The sequence below is a fragment of the Trachemys scripta genome, chromosome 5, assembly GCF_013100865.1.
Source record: "Trachemys scripta elegans isolate TJP31775 chromosome 5, CAS_Tse_1.0, whole genome shotgun sequence".
Taxonomy (NCBI): Eukaryota; Metazoa; Chordata; order Testudines; family Emydidae; genus Trachemys; species Trachemys scripta.
Genome location: NC_048302.1, coordinates 25,616,466 through 25,642,699, shown reverse-complemented (window position 1 = coordinate 25,642,699; position 26,234 = coordinate 25,616,466). Strand labels below are relative to the sequence as shown.

General features: G+C 40.6%; 2 protein-coding genes across 4 annotated transcripts; one reads left to right on the top strand and one right to left on the bottom strand.

Annotated features, from left to right (window-relative positions):
* Positions 1-163: 163 nt before the first annotated feature.
* Positions 164-5,601, top strand: MRPS18C (mitochondrial ribosomal protein S18C). 2 transcript variants are annotated; one of them, XM_034771601.1, is made up of 6 exons: positions 164-308; positions 1,013-1,071; positions 3,718-3,801; positions 4,917-4,974; positions 5,339-5,398; positions 5,477-5,601. In XM_034771601.1, exons 1-6 carry the CDS (start codon positions 236-238, stop codon positions 5,551-5,553), a joined length of 411 nt encoding a protein of 136 aa, XP_034627492.1. In that variant the 5' UTR covers positions 164-235; the 3' UTR covers positions 5,554-5,601. The 2 variants fall into 2 exon arrangements, with proteins under 2 accessions (XP_034627492.1, XP_034627491.1); XM_034771600.1 differs by having other exon boundaries at positions 173-335.
* On the bottom strand, positions 5,241-25,882 carry ABRAXAS1 (abraxas 1, BRCA1 A complex subunit). Of its 2 annotated transcripts, none has more exons than XM_034771598.1 (9): positions 25,710-25,882; positions 21,664-21,754; positions 19,623-19,659; positions 17,111-17,177; positions 15,145-15,338; positions 13,976-14,095; positions 11,149-11,233; positions 7,565-7,676; positions 5,241-6,927 (listed from the first exon to the last, which is right to left on the bottom strand). In XM_034771598.1, the coding sequence occupies exons 1-9, from the start codon at positions 25,794-25,796 to the stop codon at positions 6,497-6,499; spliced, it is 1,224 nt and encodes a 407-aa protein (XP_034627489.1). In that variant the 5' UTR covers positions 25,797-25,882; the 3' UTR covers positions 5,241-6,496. The 2 variants fall into 2 exon arrangements, with proteins under 2 accessions (XP_034627489.1, XP_034627490.1); XM_034771599.1 differs by having other exon boundaries at positions 21,664-21,750.
* Positions 25,883-26,234: the final 352 nt, after the last annotated feature.

The window sequence follows — 26,234 nt, the reverse complement described above, 5'->3', positions numbered from 1 at the left end:
GGACGCCCCTCCCCGTCCCAAACGTCATTTCCGTCCTTCAACCAACCAATAAAAAGAAAAGACAGAAGAGCGAAGTCGTCACGCGGTGCTCGTGTTCCCATTGGTTGCCTTGTGGCTAGCTGCGCTCTGATTGGGTACCATTTTTACTTGCGGGGCAAGGACGCCAAGCCCCGGTGGCCGCAGCACAGTGTAGAAACAGCCGGACGGGTGCCGCGAAGGGCCAAGCAGGAGGAAGATGGCGGTGGTCGCCGCCACCCGTGTGGTTTCATTCCGGGGCTGGGGGAGGCTCCAGCAGATCCTGGGAGCCGGTAAAGGCGCCAGCGCCTTCTGTGCGGGTGAGAGGTCTCGGGGGCGGGGGGGCGGCAGGGAGGGACTGTACGTGCAATACCTGGCCGGTGTTCGCGCTCTGTCTGCGGCTTGGGAGCCGCGGCTCCGCAGGGCCGGGCCGCAGCCTCGGCAGCGCCCGCCTCCAGCCAGCTTCCACCCTCAGCGTGCCGGGGCCGCAGAGCACCGACCCGGCTGGGTTGGTACCGCATGGACGAGGGGCTCCGGCGTGTCTCCCCTCTGAAGCCTCTGGGGTTGTCCCCCGCAGGAGGCAGGCGGGGATGGCTTCGCCAGAGCTCGGGGAGCCACGCCGGGCTGTCATCACCCCTGCCCTGGTCTAGTATAGGGAGGGAGGGTTCCCTGCCCACGGATGGAGCCAGAGGTTGGTGTTTACAGGATCCCTGCTGCCAGTAGGTGGTCTGCCTACTTCAGAAATGTTACATTAATGCACCTGTAAGAGTATTTTAAAATAGGGAAACAAACAGCAGGTGAAGACGTTGAGCTTTCAGAGAATGTCTTCCCGACCCTGTGCATAATCTCTTAATGGAAAAACTCCTTATGCAAGCAACCCACTTCTCTCTTTGGAAGATGCACAACTTTCAGTTTAGGCAGGAAATTGTTTTTTGTTGTTTAGAGGCAGTATTTTTAAAGTGATTTAACAGCCGCTTTTATTTTGTTCTGGCAACAGTGTTGTGGAGAAGGGGATATAGTTCACAGGAGGAACTGGTGGCCCACAAAGTGGATCTGGTAAGAGGCATTAATTTGACACATTTTGTTGTTAACTAAGCTTATAGTGCTGTGAAAAACAGCTCTTAAAAGTATGAGTTTACTCATGGGGGAATTCTGTGCCAAAAAATAAAAAGATCTGCATATTTTAATTTTCAACATAACATAATCATGCCAATTTCAATTTTAGTAATTGATTTCAAAATATCTGTCAACAAGTATGTTTTTGTCTGTATTGTTACAGACAAAAACAATGATTCAGGAAATGTTTTTTGATAAATAGATTCCTTAGTAGGCATATTAATATATAAATTTGAGTAATAATGCATTTAAACTACAATACAGAAACTTATTTCCTGCACCCCTCAGAAGGAGTGGAAAGGCTTGGGGGAGTCAGGGGTAATGGAGGAGCTGAGGGAGAAGGAAGTAATTGCTGCAAAGAAGCCTGGAGGTGAACCTGGAGGGCTGTTGGGTGTGGGTGTGAGAAGTATGGAACAGTCTTTTTTTGGGGTGGGACGATAGTTAGGGAGTCTCCGCCATGCAGACCCCCTGTCCCCATGTGTCCCTGCATCCCCCACTCAGCCACCCCTCCTCCTCCTCTTGCCTTAATATAGTCACATTCATCCCTAAATTATTCCTAGAGGAGCATCCTTCAAGCAAGGAAGGGGACCAGGAAACCTACTGCTTCCACCTATTGAGTTCCAGCAGTTGTCATGGTGATGCTACATAGAACAAACTAAAAGCCATTTATTTTATAGCGTGGGGAGGAGGGAAGAGTTAACTGCTCAATACTAAGATGATGGCCTCTATACATACAAGTAGAAAAGTGCCTTACAGACAAGATCAGTATCTCTACATTTAACTAGGGCTGTTAAGCGATTCAAAAAATTAATCTCAATTAATCGTGCTGTTAATCAATAATAGAATACCATTTATTTAAATATTTTGGATGTTTTCTACGTTTTCAAATATATTGATTTCAATATAACACAGAATACAAAGTGAACAGGGCTCACTTCATGTTTATTTTTGATTACAAATATTTGCATTGTAAATAACAAAAGAAATAGTATTTTTCAATTAACCTAATCCAAGTACTGTAGTGCAGTCTCTTTATCATGGAAGTTGAGCTTACAAATGTAAAATCATGTACAAAAAATTACTGCATTCAAAAATAGCCAATTGCTAAGACAAACAAGTTTGTTTACGTTTATGGGAAATAATGCTGCCCACTTCTTATTTACAATGTCACCTGAAAGTGAGGACAGGCATTCTCATGGCACTGTTGTCCCGGCTTCGTAAGATATTTACATGTTTGATGTGCTAAAGATTTATGTCCTTTCATGCTTCAACCACCATTCCAGGGGACGTGCGTCCATGCTGATGACAGGTTCTACTTGATCACAATCTAAAGCAGTGTGGACAGATGCATGTTCATTTTCATCATCTGAGTCAGATGCTACCAGCAGAAGGTTGATTTTCTTTTTTGGTGGTTCAGGTTCTGTAGATTCTGCAGCAGAGTGTTGCTCTTTTCAGACTTCTGAAAATATGCTCCACACCTCATCCCTCTCAGATTTTGGAAGGCACTTCAGATTCTTAAACTTTGGGTGGAGTGCTGTAGCTATCTTTAGAAATCTCACACTGGTACCTTCTTTGCATTTTGTCAGATCTGCAGCAAAAGTGTTCTTAAAATGAACAACATGTGCTGAGTCATCATCCGAGACTACTATAATATGAAACATATGGCAGAATGCAGGTAAAATAGAGCTGGAGACATACAATTCTCCTCCCCCAAGGAGTTCAGTCACAAATTTAATTAATGCATTATTTTTTTTAACAAGCATCATCAGCATGGAAGCATGTCCTCTGGAATGGTGGCCGAAGCATGAAGGGGCATACGAATGGTTAGCGCATCTGGCAAGTAAATACCGTGCAATGCCAGCTATAAAAGTCCCATACGAATGCCTCTTCTCACTTTCTGGTGACGTTGTACATAAGAAGTGGGCAGCATTATCTCACACAAATGTAAATAAACTTGTTTGTCTTAGCGATTGGCTGAACGAGAAGTAGGACTGAGTGGGCTTGTAGGCTCTAAAGTTTTACATTGTTTTATTTTGAGTGCAGTTGCCCTTTCACGATAAAGAGATTGCAATATAGTACTTGAATGAGGTGAGTTGAATTTTTATCATTTTTACAGTGCAAATATTTGTAATAGAAATAAAGTGAGCACTGTACACTTTGTATTCTGTGTTGTAATTGAAATCAATATATTTGAAAGTGTAGAAAAACATCCAATAATATTGAATTAATTTAAATTGGTAGTCTATTGTTTAACAATGTGAATAAAACTGCAATTAACCACAATTTTTTAAATTGCGATTAATTTTTTTGAGTTAATAGCGTGAGTTAATTTTGATTAATCAAAAGCCCTACTTTTAACCTATGGCAGCCTGGGAAGCAAAGGTCCAGGTTTGCCATATGAAACCGCCTCTAATGACGTGCTATTGCTAAGTCTTAAAATCAGCCTTCATTTCAATTTTACAGAATGTTTTTATTTGTGTTCCAATGAAATCAAGAAGTAGAATATCCTCTTTTGTGTATAGCCACTTTATTTTTTGTCTCATTGGGGGGGGGATTAAAAAATCCAAAAACTACTTCTTATTTCAGCCAGTTGAAATGGAAAACCCCTATAAGGATCCTCCTAAAAGATGTGTCTTGTGTGGAATAAATGTAGACTACAAGAATGTACAGGTGAGATTCTTTACAATATGAATTTGTGCAGTGATTGTCTTATACAATTGACCAAACAATTGCCTTTGTGGGGTAGTTGCTAGTTAGGCAGGAGGAACCAGGGAAAAATGGGACTAGAGGGGTTCAATTCTAGAAATGAAGGGTATTAAGTTGGGGCAGAGTCTGAGCAATACTCCCCACTAGCTTGTTCTCTTTGTACTAACTGGAGGAAATGCTGCAACTGCAGAAGCAGAGGTAAATTGACAGTCAATTTCATTTTGTGGCTTTTAATGGCACTGCTGGGGGATGTATTTGGGGCACAGGTATGATTTTTATGGTGATGAGCACGGCATGCAAACCTAGACTGATGCTGTAGGGCTCTCCACAAGGGGCAGGAGGTTAGGACAATAATCGATTGAACTATCATTTGCTTTGAGTGACTAGAAGACTGAAATCTTATTTACAGAATAGTTTGGGTCTTCTAGCCTTATTGGAGGAGACATTCCCCACAGGGTTGTGTGGGTGAGGCATGACATTCAGAAGAGTGAAGAGCTTAATGTACTAACTTGTAGGGGAAGTTAGTATTCATTTATTTGGCTGATAATGTATACAAAAATTTTCCTCAGGAAAGTAAGTTCAGTTTTGCAAAAAGACACAACAGTTTTTCAGCTGTCTCTTTGAGATGTTTCGGGCTCTGACTTTCAGAAGTGCTGAGCAATCACAACTGCAGTGGAGATTAATGGGAGTTCTCACGCCATAGGATTCTCAAACTGGACCTCCAAAGCTAGCAGATACTTCTGGCCTTAATGTGTGACTCAGTTCCTGATGTGTAAAATGCAGATGATAATAACCATAGGAGGTGAGGGGCTAATTAATTTCTTAATATTTGTAAAGAACTAAGATGAGCGCCACAGAAAAGGTGATCCTATTTAGAACATTAATATACAGGGTTTTTAAATTCTGGTTTAAAAGCCAGCAGGTTATTCTTGTGGTAAGTTCTTTAAGGCAAATAATGCCAAATGCCACAACATAGGGAGCATAGAATAGTGTCAGAATACAACTTTTTTTTAAAAAAAATAGTGTTTAAAGTTACTGGTTTGCAAGAATATTTATTAAACTTTTTGGTTCTTCAATAGCTTCTGTCCCAGTTTGTCTCTCCATATACTGGTCGCATTTATGGCAGACATATAACAGGTATGTAAGCTGTAGTCTAATGTCAATTTAACAAGTAATCTATGTTTATCTTATTACAAGTGTTTACTTTGGGCTAATATTAAAATTTAGCATTTTGTATTTAACCATCTTAGTGGTAACAATTACTATCCATTGTGAAACCACCGAGTAACATGACATAACTGGGTATTTTCATGATTAGGAATTCAAACATTTGAATTGTACACTTTCTACATACTAATAGTTTCTGTAATCTGATTTATCTATTTTCTAGTAAGAAAAAAGGCCTTTAAAAAAGGCCCAAGGGAATCCCTAATAACTGACCTCATCACTGAGTCTATTGTTTGGATACCTGAAATAAGATGCTAAAAAACTGTCTTTACAGGTTTGTGTGGGAAGAAACAGAAAGAGATTTCAAAAGCCATTAAAAGAGCTCATGTAATTGGTAAGCATAGCTGTAAACTAGCTTTTGTAGACAAAATTATTTTTTATTTAAACACTTACCAGTATTAATTTCTTGCAGGATTTATGCCAGTTGTGTACAAGGATCCAACATTTCTTAATGACCCAAAAATTTGTGATATCAGGCATCCGGAGTAAATTATGTAAATTGTGCATAAAACAATAAAGTTGTTTATAATGTTTGTGCTCATTACTACCAGAACCTTTACTTCTGTAACACAATACTAACAATTTTAGAATGGATGCTCAGGTCAGTTATACTCTTACCTAAAATGCTTGGCATTCCTTTACATAATTGCCTGAAAGAAGTTATGACATATTACACACCATAACAAATAACAGAATTGAGCACTCATAAGGAGAGAAAGTTCTTCATGTTTGCAATAGAGAAAACTTAAAACCTGTAGGAAACTTCTCAAAACACTTGTGTGCTGTTTTCCTGCATTATCATCTGATCTTAAAATGCAGCAGGACTCTCCTCCATACCTTTCTGAGTTTGAAGTACAGGAAACATGGAATTAAACTTGCTCATCATAGGAGCCATTTGCAAATAAAACCCAAAATATAAATGGTCAGAATGCAAGAGAGCAAGTGATTAGAGTAAGACAGCAACTTTTGCTCTTAACATTGTAGCAGACCCAGATCCCAAGCTGCTTTGGCACTGTATACATCAGCTGCTGCTAAGCAAAGCCTACATGTGGTGGTAGCCTCCTTTAACAATAGTTTAGCAATAAGTACATAGCATCACTTAAAAAGGCAAGGTACAGTACATCCCAACTCTGACAGTTGCAGCAGCTCTTCAGTTTCAATGTCTGTACTCTACTGCTATTCCTACTGTGAGCCCTGCAAGAAAGGGAATGCTGAGTGAGGGAATGTAATCTGGACTCTTCTCTATATTTTCCAAATAAGATACCTGCATTTAAAAAAACTGTTTTACATTTAAAATTTTTTACAAAATGATACTTAAATACATTAGTTTAGCCCTACTGTCAATTGATGGAACATAGTAAATGTGTTGGCAGCATTTTTTTGGTGCAGCAGTGGTCACCCTGAGGAAAATCCTACACCTGGCCCAAAAGGATTAAAAAGTTGGCGATTGTGGATATTCATTAGTGTCCTTGAGTTTCTCCAAAGTTTCCTCATCTGTTTCAGTACCACTCATTACAAGCTTTCCTTCTTGGTCTCTGTTGTCTTGGTCCCCTTTAAGTAACTTATGGTGAAGTTGTAATGAGCGTGATTTCTTGAATGGTTTTCGTCCAGCTGTGGTCACACTAGCTTTACGCTTGGTTATCTGCCTTGTTCCAGCTTCAGAAAAGTCACTGTCTTCTTGCATTAGAGTCAGTTTGTCCATTACATTTATTTTGTGGTCAGTGTTACAGCAGTGTTTAGAAATGTGCCTGCCTTTTAAGGAAACAAGGGAGGTCTGAAGTCCAGAATTTGGGAAAAATGTTTGTAAAGCTTGACAAAGGAAAACATTCTCCTTTGGTTCATCTGAAACACACTTGTTCTCTCCTGAATAATAGAAAAAATAAGAATTTCAAAATAGCATTTTCTAGTATTCCCATCATTAGTGTTCAGTAGCCTTTTTGTTTTAAAGTTTTGTAGTTGCTTAATGTGCAGAATAGTCCTTTTCATTTTTATACATTACCAACGTAGACCTCTCTACTGAATTATGTTCATATACATCAATTACCTTACTATGATTAGTACTATGACTATTATTCTTTCAAGAAAAGGTATTAAGTTTCCCTTTTGACTGGTAGTTAGAAAGTGATGCTGGCTAAACCCAAATATTCAAACTGTTTTCAGACTCCATTTGTAAAAAATTCAATGGTTAGCAAATTATTTTTTGATACACTGAGAATAAAGATGAGTGCCAGTAATGAGTGGTGTTTCATATGTAAGTTTAATATCTAGTGGCAAACTTCTGAAATTGCAACTGTAGAGATTACTCACTAATTTAGACTCTAGAATTAATTCCATACTGTGGGGTTTTTAGACCAGACTGAACTTAGTGGGATAAGTATAGCTGAAATATCAGGTTTACCTTAATGTCATTCTTGAATAGTTATATTAAGTATTGTTTACAGGTCCAGTTTTGCCACATAACTCATTTCCATGGAGAGGCTTGATAATCTTTCTACATTACCTGAAGTTTGTGTCTGCTCCTTTTTTCTTTTTATTGCTTGTTTTAGTTGGTCCACTTCTGCTAGAAGTTTCTCTACTGATCGTTCGCTGCCCTCTACTTTAGAACATATCTTCTGCAAGAGAAGTCAATTCTACTGAACATTCAATTGTAGTCATTAAGTCTTATATTGGATTTATTTATTTAAGTGTTCCAGATAAATTTCAAGGCATCCTTAAAAAAAAAAAGTTAACATATTGTACAATGTCTTTTAAAAACAAGATCCAGTACGACTAAACAAAGCATACAAAGCAACATTAGGGTATAGTGAACAGCAAGATTACTGAATCAGCAACTAACTGGAAAACACTTAGAAAATCTTCTAATCCATTCTACCTATAATCCTAGAAGGCTTGCTACAATATATTTTAGTATTTTATACAGTCTCCTTTTAAAGTCAAGAAATGAGACTTATTTCTTTCCTTTTGGAGGCCAATTTACATTCTCCCATCAGGGTTATTCCAAATACCACTTGAAATTTCCCACGTTTTCCTTTGTTTAATTTCATGTTACTACTCCTACTTCCACCACTTTTAACAACTGAATTCACTTGGTTTTAAAAAAATGAACCTAACTGATTTGTGACACTCCTCAGGATGACAGGTATTACTCATATCCAAATAACTTTGAATGACTATTTCAAGAAAGTAAGGTACTGTATCATGTGCTTTACTGAAGTCTATAAAAGTTACATGAATGGTGTTCCTTCTTGCATTATTTTTCATCTTAAGTTAAAAGGACAGCCAAGTTTCTCTCTAATCCTCTGTATATAGTGCTTATGATTCAGCTGTTTCTTTTGTGCTCGGAACCTATCTCCTGGATGCGACCTTAGTAATGGTAAAGTTGTCTTTACTCAGTATTTAAAAGAAAATTCTTCCCCTAGCCCCTTCCATTCGGATGTCTAAGATCATGATACTACTTACAAATTTCCAGCAGCTTAGTAAACTACCTTGTTCCCATCTGACTCTGAGTTGCATACTACTTAGCAACTCTGGATGATTCACATTTAATTTCTCCTGTTTTTAAAAACAGTATTTACAATCCTTATTATTTCCAAATAGCCATACTACCTACTTATTTTTCTCAAGACCAATTTTCAAAAAGTAATGCAATAGCTCATTAATTTTAAAAACTGTGATTGCAGACTCATTACCAGATAAGGGGCCAACTTTCTTTCCTGATGTTTGCAAAAGTCTTATTGGACAAAGCCAAGACTTCCATGACCATAATCATGTTGCGGAACTCCTCTTAGAAGACTGAACACACTAAGTTTAACTAAAGCTAGTTGTGCTACAAAAAACTTAATAAATCCAAGTCTTCCATATGGTCTAGTAGCAGTGACTAATAAAACTCTGTCCAGCAGTCTGTGTTTGGGAACACACCCTTTTCTTGTGGGGAATGGAAAACTGCTGTGCTTCCTCATGGAACTTTGAAGCACTGTTAAGATATCTCTGGTTTCCCTTAGGACTAAGTGCCTGAAAGATCTTTTTTGAGCAAGCACGATCTAAATTTATCCTGAATTAGGGAAAAGTCTGAAAACTTTGCTGTAAGCTTCATAGAATATCAGGGTTGGAAGGGACCTCAAGAGGTCATCTAGTCCAACCCCCTGCTCAAAGCAGGACCAATTCCCAACTAAATCATCCCAGCCAGGGCTTTGTCAAGCCGGGCCTTAAAAACCTCCAAGGAAGGAGACTCCACCACCTCCTTAGGTAATGCATTCCAGTGCTTCACCACCCTCCTAGTGAAATAGTGTTTCCTAATATCCAACCTGGACCTCCCCCACTGCAACTTGAGACCATTGCTCCTTGTTCTGTCATCTGCCACCACTGAGAACAGCTGAGCTCCATCCTCTTTGGAACCCCCCTTCAGGTAGTTGAAGGCTGCTATCAAATCCCCCCTCATTCTTCTCATTCTGGAGACTAAACAATCCCAGTTCCCTCAGCCTCTCCTCATAAGTCATGTGCTCCAGACCCCTAATCATTTTTGTTGCCCTCCGCTGGACTCTCTCCAATTTTTCCACATCCTTCTTGTAGTGTGGGGCCCAAAACTGGACACAGTATTCCAGATGAGGCCTCACCAATGTCGAATAAAGGGGAACAATCACATTCCTCGATCTGCTGGCAATGCCCCTACTTATACAGCCCCAAATGCCGTTAGCCTTCTTGGCAACAAGAGCACACTGTTGACTCATATCCAGCTTCTCGTCCACTGTGACCCCTAGGTCCTTTTCTGCAGAACTGCTACCTAGCCATTCGGTCCCTAGTCTGTAGCAGTGCATGGGATTCTTCTGTCCTAAGTGCAGGACTCTGCACTTGTCCTTGTTGAACCTCAAAATTCCATTGGACAGTAACATGAAATCATAACTAGTCTGTCTATCACTCTTTTTGCTCATTGGAAAATATATGAACTGCAGCAAAGATACTACAGCTATCATTCAATAAGTTATCAGTTAACTTTTCAAATATGAACTGGATGTAATCTTCACAACCCCAGGGATTAGAAACTTAAAAAAAAAAAAAATAAAAGCTATGTTGTACTGAAATTCATAGTTTATGCCCTGCCAGCCAGAAAGTTTCCTACATAGAATTTTCAGCACTTAAGAGCAGACCTATATGCTAGTTTGAAGGTGACACACCCTTGAAGAGTTCACAATCTCAGTCAAGCATTTCATTCACTGCTCAGTTTCCTCGGAGATGTTAACACTTACGTAATCTGGCAGATTAATGTTTTCACCCGTTTTACTTCTTAATCCAGATTTCCTTTTGGAAAGAAAGGTGTGGAAGGCATAGATATTTATGGGGAAGAGAAACTAAAAGACAAGATTGGGAGTAGAGTAGCAGAGGGTACCATTCGCCTCATTCCAATCTCTTACAGGAACCAGTGAACCTCTCCCCACACAAAAAAGGAGGGTTTTGTAGAAGAGATCTAAATTTCTAGCTGTCTGGGGAGGGAGACCGCTATCCACAAGAATTACTGACCGATATAGCAGACTCAGGCAGAGCATCCTACTAGGAATAACAGCACCTTGCCCCTTTTCAGCAGATGGAGGGAAGGAACTTGCCTTCTTTGGTATTATGCTGGTATTTAGTGGGTTGTCCCTTCTGCAACAGCTCTTCATCTTTTGTATCAGGTATATTTTTCAAGCCCTGCTTTGAGATCCCAGCAAATAACTCAAGTTCTTCTTGTTTTGGGTCATTATTTGTAATCATCCAGGGAGTTAACGGAAATGCTAGATTTTGTATGATTTACTGTCCTGTACCAAGTCTTTCTTCCACCTCCTTTATATTTGCATATTTCTGCACAAGATACCTTGTCTCTAATTCTCATGTACAGTAATGCCACTTTACATCATGTTGGCAGTACAAAAGGGCCTTGAAGTGGGCGCAAATTATATTTACAGTCACTTTAAGGCTTCTTTGTGTTATGTTAGGTTGCCTTCGTGTAAATGAGAGTCAGGACCTACTGTGTGATTATCTGACTTGTTTGCAGTGCTACCTTAAACATCTACGATTTAACAAGCTGTGCTTTTCTGAAAGTTAATGACCTACCTTCAATTCCTCCTGCAAGGTGGCATACATTTCATTAATCTTATGAACCTCTTTTAGTGATCCATCTTCATAAAAAAATTCTGACCTTTAGACACAAAAAGAAGCCCAATGTAGAATTAAACTTAACTATGCTTGTGTACTGAGTGATGCTTTTGTTCACTGAAGTCTAACTTAGATGTCTACCTCAGCAGTAATTCCCTAAGCATAACGGGTTTTCAAAGAGGAGCAATAGTGGACTTTTGGCTTTTACTTTTGTGTTAGAATATAAACTGTAGGTCTCTGGACTCCAAGACTAAAATGGTTAGCAGAAAGAAAAAAATACCAGCAGGTGTGGGGTGAAAAATAAGAAGGATAATGCAGTTGTTCAGCCTTCAAAGGGAGATAATAATTAGTCTTCACTCCCATTTAAACCCCTCCCAGTGTTTTAGTCTAGTCTTATATTGTAAGCTCTTTATGCAAGGATTCTGACTATGTATTGTAAAGTCCCATGTAAATATACAATGGGGGGGGGGAGGGGAAGAGGGAGGTTGCATACTGTACAGATATTCAGGTGTATGTTTTTACTTAGTATGTACCATCCCAGTATTAACTGCTGATTAACAGTACACCTTGCACTGGGAGATACTTGTTTCTTAAAAGTTTTATTAAATAAGATGTTTTGTGATTTTATCCTCTCCTCGGATCCAGAATCTGTGGTAAAAGGGTTAGATAACATATATACAAGTCAATCTAAATACATCTCTGTACAGCGGTCTATAGCAGAGGTTCTCAGAGTAAGGGAAACAGGCATGCAGCAGGGAATATACTAGGGGTTCTACACATTTTTTCCTGGTAGCGTAGGCCTTCTAGCTGAGCTATAGCTGCTGCTGCCACTGATGGTAACCTTAGCTGTTAGGATTGGACTGCAGTTCTGGGTGTCCACAACAGAAGCAGCTGCAGGGCCTACTGACTCCTGCAGAGAGGCTGCTCCCTTCATAGGCCGAGCAGGAATGCTGCACTCTATGTGGGCAGGTGTAGCATAGGGGACTGGAGGCAGCTTGGTAGCAAGAGGGATCTGTTCCTTTCATTCTCACGCAGTAGTGAGCTACGTGTGGGGGCAAGAGGCTGCAAGCCAAGAGAATGTGTGCCCCTCTTCTCCAGCCAACTGCATTGCTTAGGTAGGGTCAGGGTCTCAGGCAGCCAGACAAAAACAGTCTTCTGGAGAGAGAGCCGGGAGAAGTCAGGGACAGCATCCTGGGGAAGGAGAGAGCAGTGCAGAATTGAACCTATTGGAAGAATAGGCCAAGCAGGTATCAAAGCCCACAGGAAGGAGCTGGGCAGAGTGGCAGATGTGGGGATAAAGCAGGGCAGGGGACAGTGCCCAGAGGAAAGCTGCTGAGAGACCCTTATATAGGGGCATAGTAGAACATAAAAATGGCCATACTGGGTCAGACCAAAGGTCCATCTAGTCCAGTATCCTGTCTCCAACAGTGGCCAATGCCAGGTGCCCCAGAGGGAATGAACATAACAGGTAATCACCAAGTGATCCATCACCCGTTGCCCATTCCCAGCTTCTGGCAAACAGAGCCTAGGGACACCACCCCAGTCCATCCTGGCTAACAGCCATTGATGGGACTATTAGGGTGTACAGGAGCACAATGCCAAGTTGTATGAAACATCTCACCAGCCAGTTGCAGACTCAAACATTATAGAGAAAGATTTGAGTGTCCCTCTAAGTGCAGGATATAATCTCCATACTACAGAATATTTCATAGTAAAGAATAATCTAGCAAGCGATTAAAACACAGGCTCATGACCTGTGGGTTGTATTCCCAGCTCTTCTAAAGACTCTTGAGTGACTTTGGGCAAGTCATTTAACTTCTGTGTCTGTTTCCCCAACGGTGATATGGGGATAGTCTCTATCTTTCCAGGGTGTCAAGATGCTTAATTTGTTATTAAGTATAATCATTGTCAGATCCTCAGAAGGTGAGAGAGGGAAAAGTAATATTATAGTTAAGGAAAAACTCTTATCTGGCCCCACATTTAGATTTTGTAAAAGCAAGATGTTACAAACCTAATAGAATTATTTTCATGGACTTTTTAAAATTCCATTAGAAATGTTTCAATTGATTGCTTATAGATTTATTTTTTAAATAAACTGTTCTTAAAACAAAAATCCAGCAGCACCAAGAATATGAAAAATCAACTAAATAAAAGTGACCTCAACTTCATTGACCAAGCTATAGAAATGCAAAGAACAAACAGCATTACAGAAAAGTAAATTGGATTTAATTTAAATAATTTAAGATATTATTAGTAATGTAGGTGAAGACATTTTGTATATAACATTATTTTGAAGCTGACAGTGTTCATTCAATTTGATATGACAATTGAGCTTGGCCAAAAGCTTGGAAAAGCAATGAATTACAAAACAAAAGTTGAGGTGATTGTTATACCTGACTAGCAAATTAGAGTTGCATCACTTGCTGAAGAGGTTTAATGGGTTAGAATTTTACCTATGAGGCATTCTACATCTGGATACAAAGAAGCACAGACCCAAAATTGTGAACTGGTCATTGATTTGCATTTAGAGAAGAAGAGTTCAATTACCCTACAAATCTTCTTTGGCACATATTATTTAATACAAAACCATTCAGTTATGAAGGTTACCTGTGGGGTGTATCAGATGAGATACTGTAGGTAAAATTTAATATAAATATTTTTTCCCACTCTTTATGGTTTGGAAAGTGTCAAACTGCTGGTTCCTTCCCAGTATGTCAGTTTTTGGAATCTACAAAATATCGTTAGAAGAAACAAGCTCAATATGAAAAAAATGCATCATTCCTACCTGTGTTTTATTACTGCTCTGCCAAAGCCATCAGAAATACAGGAGCCAGACACAGTTCTGTAACCTTGCTGTTCTGCCATACCCAAGTTGGCAACTACCAGAGGAACTTTCTGGAAAAGACTTTTTAAAAAAAGCAAGAACATAAAAATTTATCATTGTAAGTTTTAGAAGTAGTGGTGTCTCTGTGAAAGATATTCTTTATCATAAAAATGTATGATACAGAATTTCATTTTATTAATTCTCACAGAGGAATAAACTTCAGTACAAGATGAATTGGTTGAAACTACAATAAAGAATAGAATTATCAGACACAGAGATGAACACAAAATGTTGGGGGAAGAGTCAATATGGCTCTTGTAAAGGGAAATCATGCCTCACCCATATATTAGAATTCTTTGAGATGGTCAAGAAACACGGACAAGGGTATTCCCACAGAACAACTAACTGGCATTTTCCAATGGAAAAATGTTCTGTCAGAAAACTTATAACCCACTCTAACATAGATGGTTCGCTGCTTGCAAGGACTTGAGTTCCCAGATTGTTTAAAAAGAATTGCCAATAATTTAAATAGCCTGGTGGTTAATTTGATACAAATTAAGAGTGATGAAATCTAATACAGGAACTTGCATACGTTGTTCTTTGCCTGTGGCAGGGGAACTTTGTCAGAGACTAAGAACAGTCATTGCTAAACATTTCTCTACATCTGCTATAAGGTTCCTCAAAAAAAAACAAAAAAAACCCCACATGATGACAGAACATAAAGACTTGCACGATCACTTAATTATATCTTGGGCTGCAAATACTGGTTGGAAAACTTGAAGCTGAGAAAACAAAGGGTTGGGGGCAGAGTGTTTAAATGAAAGAAACTAGAGAGAGAAAAATGTACAGAAAGATGTCCATCCAAATTACAAAGGAGAGGGGAGGATCCACCAGTATAAAGAATCATTTCTAAATCTGTTTTGCTAACTTTGTCTAGTTTACTTGAAGATTGTTTTCATGAAGAAAATCAACAGGTTTCCTAAGTGAATCAGTCAACGTTGGCATTAAAAATAGTAATTTTGGTCAGCAATACTAGAAAAATGAACAACATAAGGAAAGTCACAGCATATCATACATACATCCCTGTGTCCTACTAGAATTAGAGAGAACAACAACTGAGAGGTACTTACCCCTCTTGTGGTCTATGCAAAGCATGTTCCAATCTGTAAGTGGAACAGCTTTCTGTAGTTACACTGGAAGTTAGTAACAGAAAGACAAGACCCTGATTTGATAAGTATGATTGTAAATTCCTGTGAAGAAGTCTTTCTCGGAATGTCATTGTCTGGTCTGTATTACGTCTGAATTTGTACCAGCCTATCACATTCTGGGTAGGAAAAAGAAAGATTTATCTAATCAGTGTTACCGTTCCCTAGCATTACACAACCACATAACAAAACACACATGTGTGAAAAAGTCAGAAGAGAGGTCAGCCCTGAACTGAATTGGAATTCTTTAAGATCATAGACCCTGATTCAGCAAACATATAAGTACAGGCTTGACTTTAAACACACAAGTAGTACCATCCCTATTCAGCAAATCACTTCAACACAAGTAGTTCCATTACGTTCTACTGAATTGAGGCCTTACTGAAAACATTTCGTACCCCTCACGAGCTGAGAATATAAATCTATGAAAACTGGTTCGCTTTCAAAGCTTGTGCCCAAACCATTAAGCTTACTCCGAACTTGGCCATGTACCAGTACACCTCTCCATCAGACTGCAGTGTCATCCTGTTTAAATATTCTGAAGCAAGGGTGTTCGATGAAAAATAAACTAGCATATATACTCGATCGTAAGCCGGTTCGTTTATCATAAGCAAACTTTGGCTCCCGGGCCATCAGGATAAGTTGCTGGTGGGCTGAGACGGTTTGTTTACCTTGAGCGTCCGCAGGCACGGAGGTAAACCTAGGTAAACAAAGTGTCCCAGTGCGCCAGCTGCTTACCCTGATGGGCCGGGACAGCAACTGGGGGGGAGATGTGGGGGGGGGGGGGAGAAGCTGGGGGTCAGGGAGTAACCCCTGTGACCATCCCCCACCCCTAGCTCGGGAACCCAGTCTCCCCATCCCATCCCTTCCCACCTTAGCTGGGGCAGGCTGGGGGAGGATGTCTCTGGCCTGGCCAGAGCTGCTCCAGCAGGGTGGGAAGTGCGGCCGCAGCGTGTTCCAGCGGGCCAGGCGGCACAGCCACAGCCTGTTCCGGTGGGCAGGGCCGAGCGGCGTGGCCGCAGCGTGCTCTGGACAGCATGGCTGATCGGCACGGCCGCAGCGTGCTCCGGACAGCATGGCCGATCAGCATGGCTGATCGGCACGGCCGCAGCGTGCTCCGGACAGCATGGCCGATCGGCACGGCCGCAGCGTCCTCTGACAGGCAGGCCGGGTGGCGTGGCCACAGTGTGCTCCAGCAGGTGGTGCGGCGGCAGCCTGCCAGCCCCAGAGCTGCAGCTGCTTCGGAGGCTGGGGGGACAGCAGCATGGCCAGAAGTGGCTCTGCTGCCTCTCTTTTCCCACCTCTCCCTCTCTATACCCGTTCATAAGCCGACCCCCTTCTCTGATGCTTCCCTTTTTTACTATAAAAATTCGGCTTCTGAATGAGTATATACAGTATTTGTATTTTAAGTCAGACAAGAGGATGCCAATCTGATTCAGTAAATGAAAGGGCAAACTCTTCCAATGCATATACTAAAATTCCAATAAACTGAAATCCAACTCTCTGTGTTTCAAGTGAACTGTTTGAAATGAAAAACGTTTCTCTGATCCAAATACAGAAGAGGCCATATGATCTCACTGCAGCGTTTAAATGGTTCACTTGGGCAATGAGAAAAAAAAAATCCAACAGCAGCACAGAAGAGGGAATAAGTATTCCCCAACCCTAAATAAAAAATAAATAAAAAAAGGATTGCTTTGTGAGGACCAAATTTCAGTACAGTTTGGACTTTTGTCATGGGCTGAAAAGACCAAAAAAGGGGAATAAACACCTAAAGTGAAATTATGGAATGAAACAGATAACTAAAATATGAATCAACGTAGCAATTACACACAGTCAGCACAATGCCCTGCATAAAACCCCAGAGTATGGACTATTTTTAAAAATAAAATACCTTTTTGCAACCTGATAATATTTTCTTCAATTCAGGCTCATTCAGTTCACCCGCAGAGTTGTAAAAGCTAGAAGAGATCATTAGAAGGATCAGAGAATAAAAGATTACAGTTCCAAAGTAAATACTTCTTAAAATAATCTAGCAGCCACCTCATTTCAATCTGATCAAATGTTATTAAAACAAGGTCTAGTGGGAAACACCTTGCCCGTACATCCTGATTTTCTTGTTTACACTTAACAATAATCCAAAAAATTAGGCCTGTCTTAAAGTGATATTGAAATAATGGCATCCGTTATTCACATTCCAATACAGATACAGGCCCCGATTTAGCAAAGCATTTAAGAACAGTGTGACCAAAAGTGCCCCATATTCACCCCACACACCAGTGCAAAATATTCCTTATTGAGGTATCATTTAAAAACGAACACCACACTGATCAATATTCTTGTGTAATGTTTATATGAAATGCGTATTAACAATTATGAACTATAATGTGTTTACCAGACAAATCTGGGAAATGGGTAAACTAGTTTCTCAAAGACAAAGGACAAGCTGATGCTTCTAGCCAGGTGTCATCAAAGTTGATTGACAATCACCTGTCAAGTGGCAAAGAATGGGGGCGGGAACAGATGGATCTGAATTTTAGCAAACAGCAGCATGGAATCTCTTTCACAATGAGACCCCATAGCTCCATCCTTACAGCTGGAATGAACTTTATCTAGGGGTAACCCTCAGGGAAATGCATTTCAAAGGGTGAGTGGACTATAAAAGTGAGAGGCAAAAACACAGAAAGGGTTCTCTCCCTTTCTCTCTTTCACCTAAGAAGACAAAGGAACCAGTCCTCTGACTTTGGGGGAGTTCCTGACCTGAGAATTTGGTCAGCAATGTTGCTGGGAACACGTGGTGAGGATTTTACCTTGAACCAAGGCTAGCTAACTAAGTTTTAGCTACTAGGAAGTGTTTTATCTTTATTTCTCTTGTGACCATTTCTGACTACTTATACTTGTACTCACTTAAAATCTCTCTCTTGGTAGTTAAATAAACTTGTTTTATTTTTTAATAAGATACTAACCCAGGGTTGTGTTTAAACTGAACTGTTTTGGTAACTCCAGTTAAAATAACAAACTGTTGCATATTGACTCCTTACAGTGGCAATGGACCTCTAATATCCGAACTGCCCAGGAGAGGGCTGGATAGTGCAGAACACATGTTTTGGGGAAAGTTTGGGCCTGGGAGTGTGTTGAGGTCACCATAAAAGTAGGAAGCACAGTTGATGGAAGCCAGAGAGTGACTTGAATGTTCCTGACAGGCTGCTGCAACACAGCTATAGCTACACACAGGCGCTCAGGGTGTGACCTGCATGCCATTAGGCTGTTTGTAAGCATCACGGGTTGGGAGCTACAACAGCAAAGCATTGTGAGGCACCCAGCGTTACAGGGTAGGTGGTGACACAACCTCTCACCGGTCTGGACTGCACCTGGAATGTGACACACGAGTTTAAATATTTTAATGGAATAAGGATGGATTTATTACATGCTTAAGGGCTTTCCTGAACCATGGCCACATAAAGTCAGCAATGATGTGGTGTGGCATGGCTTGTAGGTTTTAGCAACATGAGTTTGGACTGGCTGTATTGAGTGATGTGGGGTCGTCTACATTTTTCTACAGCATCCATCGGGGTATACGAATACCTGTAGTAATCCCAAATGAATGCCAATAAAACCTTTATACTACATTGTGATGTATTCTGTATTGGCCACATCATTTTTATTATAAAACATTTTAAGGTTTTGAGAGTTATAAAAATTGTTTATTGGGACTATTTTTCATATCCTTTTGCCTGTGAACCTTGCTACTGCGAGTTCAACTTTACATGCCATGGAGAAACAAGAAAAATGACTATTTTTAAAACCTCTAAAAATGACCTAAAATAGATTTTTATATACATCACATTTAATGCCAGTTATCTAAGAATCTTCTACAACTAGAAGCAAGTGAAGTGTAGCTCATTGATAAGTTGACAATCTCCCCTTTCCTGTGGTATAAAGCTTTAATGCTTTCACTTCTATCCCTGATGGGTCATAAGATATCCAACCTTAAAACTGTTACTACCTCGAGCCAGTGTAATTCTGGGGGGGAAATTCTACACCCATGGGAAGAAGGTTTTTTGGGTTTTTTTTAAATGAAGCTATTTTTAATGTTAATGTTAGAGTGAGTCTCAGGAAGATTACAAAGTGCACACAGTGCAGACCATGGTTCTACAGTTCATAACACAGGTGGTATACAGTATATGTATTTATACATGCACACAGTATACATCTAATAAAAAGTACTTAAAACTAATACAATATTGTATCAAATGGATACATAGGGATTTCATATCTGTGTCATTCGGAGAAGCTGATATGTCATTCACCACTAGCTACGTTATTTTTTCACCCATAGGACGTGAGATTAACTGATGTAGAAACCAGTCATTTAATTTTGTACATGTTTAGTTAATGATACTAACCTGAAAAGCTGATAGCATGGAATATGTTTTTGTATATCTGAAAGAAAAATAACATATTACTCTGGCTCCACGTACTCAGCACTCATTCTTCTGCCGACTATATTCATAGCCATACCCTCCTGAGAGGTAAAAATTTTATCAAGGGACCTTTAAAACTTAAAACAAACACTAAACTCCAATATCTACCGACATTGGGTCAGGAAATAAAATAATAAGTTTTTTTAAAAATAATCCTATGGTTTTTCAAGACTAAAAGGGAAACCATCTACATGTTTAGGTGTGTTTTTTCAATAAACTATTTTTTCCCCTCGTGCTTTGCCAAGCAAGAACCGTGGCCGGTTTTCCCCATTTTGTTCTCTTCATTTTTTGAGAACAAGAGTAAAGATAAAAAATACACTTAATCAAACTGCCTTGTATTTTTCAGTTAAGGCCCAGATCCATCAGGGCATAAGAATATGTACCTAATACCAATTAATTGTAACGTTCTTTCTAGTTTTGCACTCAGCATCAGAATTATTCTTACAGTTAAACTTTTATGCAAGAATATAGTTGTTTCATAAACGAAAAGTTATTGTTTGTATTACTGTAGTGCTCACAATAATCTAGATGTTTTCCAAATATTTAATTCAATCCAAAGTGACTCTCCTGATTTTCAACATCCTGCATGGAATTGATCCTGGTTATGTAAGAGAGTCTCTCTCTTTCTGGCTATGGCTACACTGGCGCTTTAGAGCGCTGCAACTTTCTCGCTCAGGGGTGTGAAAAAAACACACCCCTGAGCGCAGCAAGTTACAGCGCTGTAAAGCGCCAGTGTAAACAGTGCCCCAGCTAATCCCCTCGTGGAGGTGGAGTACCTGCAGCGCTGGGAGGGCTCTGTCCCAGCACTGGCGCGCGACCACACTCGCACTCCAAAGCGCTGCCGCGGGAGCGCTCCTGCGGCAGCGCTTTGAAGTTTCGAGTGTAGCCATGCCCTCTGACTACAACCTAACACAAGTGAAGCACTAGAGCTGTTGGCCACTGGGGTAGATTCATTACTATAGGATGCAGAACCTTGCACAGGAGCTGGATCAAGAATATGGAACTCACTACTAGAAGAAATAAGGAGAACTAACCTCTTAACATTCAGAGCTAAATGCAAAACCCTCTTCTTTGCCCAAATTCTCCCACAGTAATATTCATTGCAGAGGGGAGTATTAAGTCTTACAATAGCACTCACTTTTATAACATTATGTTCAAGTGATGTTTTTCACAGGGTTAGCTTCTATTATGTTCATTTTTTCTTCTCAAAGGTTCATATAAAATATAAGACTTCCCAGCACGTAATACCTCTACAGAAATTTGTTTTTAAATAAACTTCAAGTTGAAAGCCTGCTTGATAATAAAACCTGAAGAAGAGCTCTGTGTAAGCTCGAAAGCTTGTCTCTCTCACCAACAGAAGTTGCTCCAATAAAAGATATTATCTCACCCATCTGGTCTCTCTGATAATAAAACAGTCTTTGACACGTAAGCACTTTTCATCTTCAAGGCACCTAAATATTAATGAATTAATCCTCATAGCACCTTCTGAGAAAAGCAAATAGCATACCTATTTTACAGATTGGAAAAAAGGGCCCAAAGTCAACCTGGTCTAAATGAGCTGAACTTCATGGAATTCAAAGTCATGCCAGATTTCACCAGGACTGAATTTGGTCCAAAAGAGGTTAGGTGACTTACTCAAGGGAACAGAAGGAGTCAGAGGCAGAATGTTTTTAACGTCACTTCTTGGGATAGAAGATGTATTCAAGAAAATATAAACTCATACTTTCGTTTCCATATATCTAGAACTATTAGATAAAATATTTTGTTACATTAATATTTCTGTAAAATTTTCAAAAAGTTAAAGAAGATGAAATATGAAAGATTATCTTACAAAATGATAAATACCACATTTAAATACAGCATTATGACAAGATTCAGTGGTCTTTGTTGCCAGTCTGGGGCTCAGATTCAGTAAGTTACTTAAGCATATGCACTGTCCTAATGAAATCAAGCGTAGACTCACCGATTGTATAAACAACTTCAACATCATCCATCTGAGAGTCAGTAATGCTGTTCTTGGCTTCACCTTTCACTTCTCCAAGGAGGAAGCCTTCCTTTGTAGGGGGAGCAAACAGAGGAAAAACATATTAGAAATAATTAGGGCTCTTGATTAATCACAGTCAGCGCACACGATTAACTAAAACAAATTAATCACGATTAATCGCAGTTTTAATTGCACTGTTAAACAATAGAATACCAATTAAAATGTATTAAATATTTTGGATATTTTTCTACATTTTCATATATATTGTATTCTGTGTTGTAATTGAAATCAGTGTATATTATTTTTATTACAAATATTTGCACTGTAAAATGATAAACAAAAAATAGTATTTTTCAATTCACCTCATACAAGTACTGTAGTGCAATTTCTTTGTCGTGAAAGTGCAATTTACAAATGTAGTTTTTTGTTACATAACTGCACTCAAAAACAAAACAACGTAAAACTTCAGAGCCTACAAGTCCACTCAGTCCTACTTCTTGTTTAGCCAATCGCTAAAACAAACAAGTTTGTTTACATTTACAGGAGATAATGCTGCCCTCTTCTTATTTACAATGTCACCAGAACGTGAGAACAGGAATTTGCATGGCACTTTTGTAGCTGGCATTGTAAGGTATTTACGTGCCAGATACGCTAAACATTCGTATGCCCCTTCATGCTTCGGCCACCATTCCAGGGGATATGCTTCCATGCTGATGACACTCGTTAAAAAAGCAGTGCATTAATTAAATTTGTGACTGAACTCCTTCAGGGAGAATTGTACATCCCCTGCTCTGTTTTACCCACATTCTGCCATCTATATCATGTTATAGCAGTCTCGGATGATGACCCAGCACAGGTCGTTCATTTTAAGAACACTTTCACTGCAGATTCACAAAACGCAAAGAAGGTACCAATGTGAGATTTCTAAAGATAGCCACAGCACTGGATCCAAAGTTTAAGAACCTAAAGTGCCTTCCAAAATCTGAGAGGGAGGAGGTGTGGAGCATGTTTTCAGAAGGCTTAAAAGAGCAACACTCTGCTGCGGAAACTACAGAACCTGAACCACCAAAAAAAGAAAATCAACCTTCTGCTGGTGGCATCTGACTCAGATAATGAAAATGAACTTGCATCGGTCCGCATTGCTGTGGATTGTTATTTAGCAGAACCCGTCATCAGCATGGACGCATGTCCCCTGGAATGGTGGTTGAAGCATGAAGGGACATATGAATCTTTAGCACATGTGGCATGTAAATATCTTACGACATCTGCTACATCAGTGCCATCAGAACGCCTGTTCTCACTTTCAGGTGACGTAAACAAGAAGCGGGCAGCATTATCTCCGGCATATGTAAACAAACTTGTTTGTCTGAGCGATTGGCTGAACAGGAAGTAGGACTGAGTGGACTTGCAGACTCTAAAGTTTTCCATTGTTTTATTTTTGAATGCAGTTTTTGGGTACATAATTCTAGATTTGTAAGTTCAACTTTCATGTTAAAGAGATTGCACTACAGTACTTATATTAGGTGAATTGAAAAATACTATTTCTTTTGTTTTTTTTATAGTGCAAATACTTTTAATCAAAAATACATATGAAGTGAGCACTGTACACTCTGTATTCTGTGTTGTAATTAAAATCAATATATATGAAAATGTAGAAAACATCCACAAATATTTAAATAAATAGTGTTCTAGTATTGTTAATCACGTGATTAATCACAATTTTTTAAATTGTGTGATTAATCACAATTAATTTTTTTAATCGCTTGACTGCCCTAGAAATAATGCTTTTATTGACAATGTTTAAAAAAATCTACACTCCATCATCTGGACAACGAGCTGTGGGAGACAGAAGTTCTTAAATTTACAAAAATAATTTACCATAGCAAGCATCTTTGTTAACTCTCTCTTGAACTTTTAGCACTGTCCTTTATTTTGTGTGGCCTGCAATCATTTCCCCATATGATTTACTGACACAAACAGTAGTGCAGTCAAGGCACAACAGAAAAGACCACAAGTGGTGGAGCAAAATGACTCTCCCAAAATGCTTACGCTACTTCTCCCTAAGTTCAGCAAAAGCATATAGGAAGGAGAGACAGCAGGAATAAAAGATAAAATAGCAAAAAAGGAAACATTTCACAAGAATAAAAAGCTATAAAGGTGTGGGATGGATGCCTTTTGTTTTAAAATACACAAATATGAGTAAAGAAAAAAATTGGGGGATCTATGTATTTGTTGTTGCTTGCTTTTTACTTTTGTTATGCTTTCTTTTTTAAATATCATATCTCCTAGAACTGGAAGGGACCTTGAAAGGTCATCAAGTCCAGCCCCCTGCCTTCACTAGCAGGACCAAGTACTGATTTTGCCCCAGATCCCTAAGTGGCCCCCTCAAGGATCGAACTCACAACCCTGGGTTTAGCAGGCCAATGCTCAAACCACTGAGCTATCCCTCCCCCCTCCAAATAGTTGGAATGGGATGCGGACTTAATTTTAATGACCACCTGTCAGACTTGGACCTAAAAGTTTGGCCAGCTCCTAACAACTATTCCATAACATACTATACAGAAGTAGAAAATACTACTTTTACACCACACACCACAGTGTAGCTGAGTTACAGTTCTGAAAGCCATAAACTTCCTGACATTAGTGTACTTAAATTCTAAACACTAATGTAATAAAAGAGGTTTTAATACAAAAAATTCTTTGTTTCTAAAAAAAGTTAAAAACTAGATCAAATGTATATTGCCAAGATAAAAGGGGGTGTGGATCTTGATATCTATGACTCTAGTTTAAAATGTAGTGAAAATCATAAATTGCATCAGGTCTGTAAGCAATTTTCCAGTAGCTATAATTTCATTTCCAAACTAATGCCCTGATCTGAAACTAGATCTGCCTGGCCAGATCCCTGCATTTGAGTAGAGCCCCATGGAGATCAATGGAGCTCCATATGGGGAGAGTGGTCTGCCAGCAAGAAGGAGCTTGCAGGATCAAGGACCAAACTTTTTGTTAAACAAGGTAAAATACACTTATCTTCACTTAGGACCAAGATCATTCAAACTCTGATATTAAAAAAAAAAATCAATCAAGTTTATCCAAACACTAAACTAAGAGCCCAGAAAATTTCCTACAACCTGGGCAGAAAAGCATTTCACATGTCTTTTTCCCCAGAAATAAAATACATTTCAGCACAAATGTGTAATTTTTTTTGGGGGGGGGGGGGGCAGAATGTTGCACTTCTGGAAATAACTTAAACCCTGATCCTGCAATCACATCCATGTACTTAGATCTTCAGCCTTCTGCATGGGCACAAGAGTCTGCCTATACTGATCAATGTACAGGATGGAAGCCTACCTCTCTTTTATCATTATAACCACATCATTGCTACTACCTACGTAAGCAGGGGCTGCTTTCAAATTGTGGTGACATCTGAAGTGAGGGAGATTTTAAAAAAAGAGGGCTGTTGTAAATACCTCATTGAAACACAGGGAGTAAAACCCTTCCCTTTCACAAAGCAAAGTGCTTTACTGTATTTTAAACTGTGCCTTGAAATCAATCCCCAAAGGATTTCTGCCCCCCCCCGCAGACCCCTGCCCCGGGGGGCCAGCAGGGGGAGGCAGTAGGTCTGGACAGACACACTTTACACACAGTTATGTACATCCATAGGGAGGGGGCTGTGGCTGTTAAACTGTAGCCAGCAAGAGAGGGGCTGGAGTAAGCCAGGCAGCGTGTAGTGAAAGTGAAACCAGGGGAAGTCACTGACACCCAGCGGCGGCTCCCCCGCCCAGGGGAAACTCGGGAGCCGCGTGTGTGTGGGGAGGGGATGAAAACCCGCTTCTCAATCTCAAATAATCTCCCACCCAACACCCCCCCCCGAGGCAGACCCCCCCATCCCACCCCAGCCCCCGCCTCCCCTCTCCTCCGGGCCCCAGGCGCTCCCCCGGGCCACCCCCGTGTGCCATTGTCCCCGCTGGGGCGGGGGCCGCGGCCGGGCCGAGGCGGCGGGGGCCGGGGCGGTGCTGGCGGCTCACAGTGTCCGAGTCGGTGTTGAGGTGCTGGAAGGCGAGGGCGCCAAAGACGAAGCCGGAGAGCAGGGCCGAGGTGCTCTCCCCCTCCATGCTCCCCACGGCGGCGCCTGCCGCCTGGGCCTGAGTGGCCACGGGCCGGAGCAACAATGGCAGCGCTGGGCCGCCGCGTGAGAGACCCCTAGTGCCCAGAGGGGAAATGGCACCCGCGGGCTGGCGGGGGGAAAGGGGGGCAGACACACGCAGAGAGCGCTCTGCTGGGGGCACACGTACACAGAGCGCTCTGCTGGGGGCACACGTACACACACACACCCCGCTCTGTTGGGGACACACGTACACACACACACCGCTCTGTTGGTGGCACACGTACACACAGCGCTCTGCTGGGGACACACGTACACACACACACACCCCGCTCTGCTGGGGGCACACGTACACACACACACCCCGCTCTGTTGGGGGCACACGTACACACACACACACACCGCTCTGCTGGGGGCACACGTACACACACACACACCCCGCTCTGTT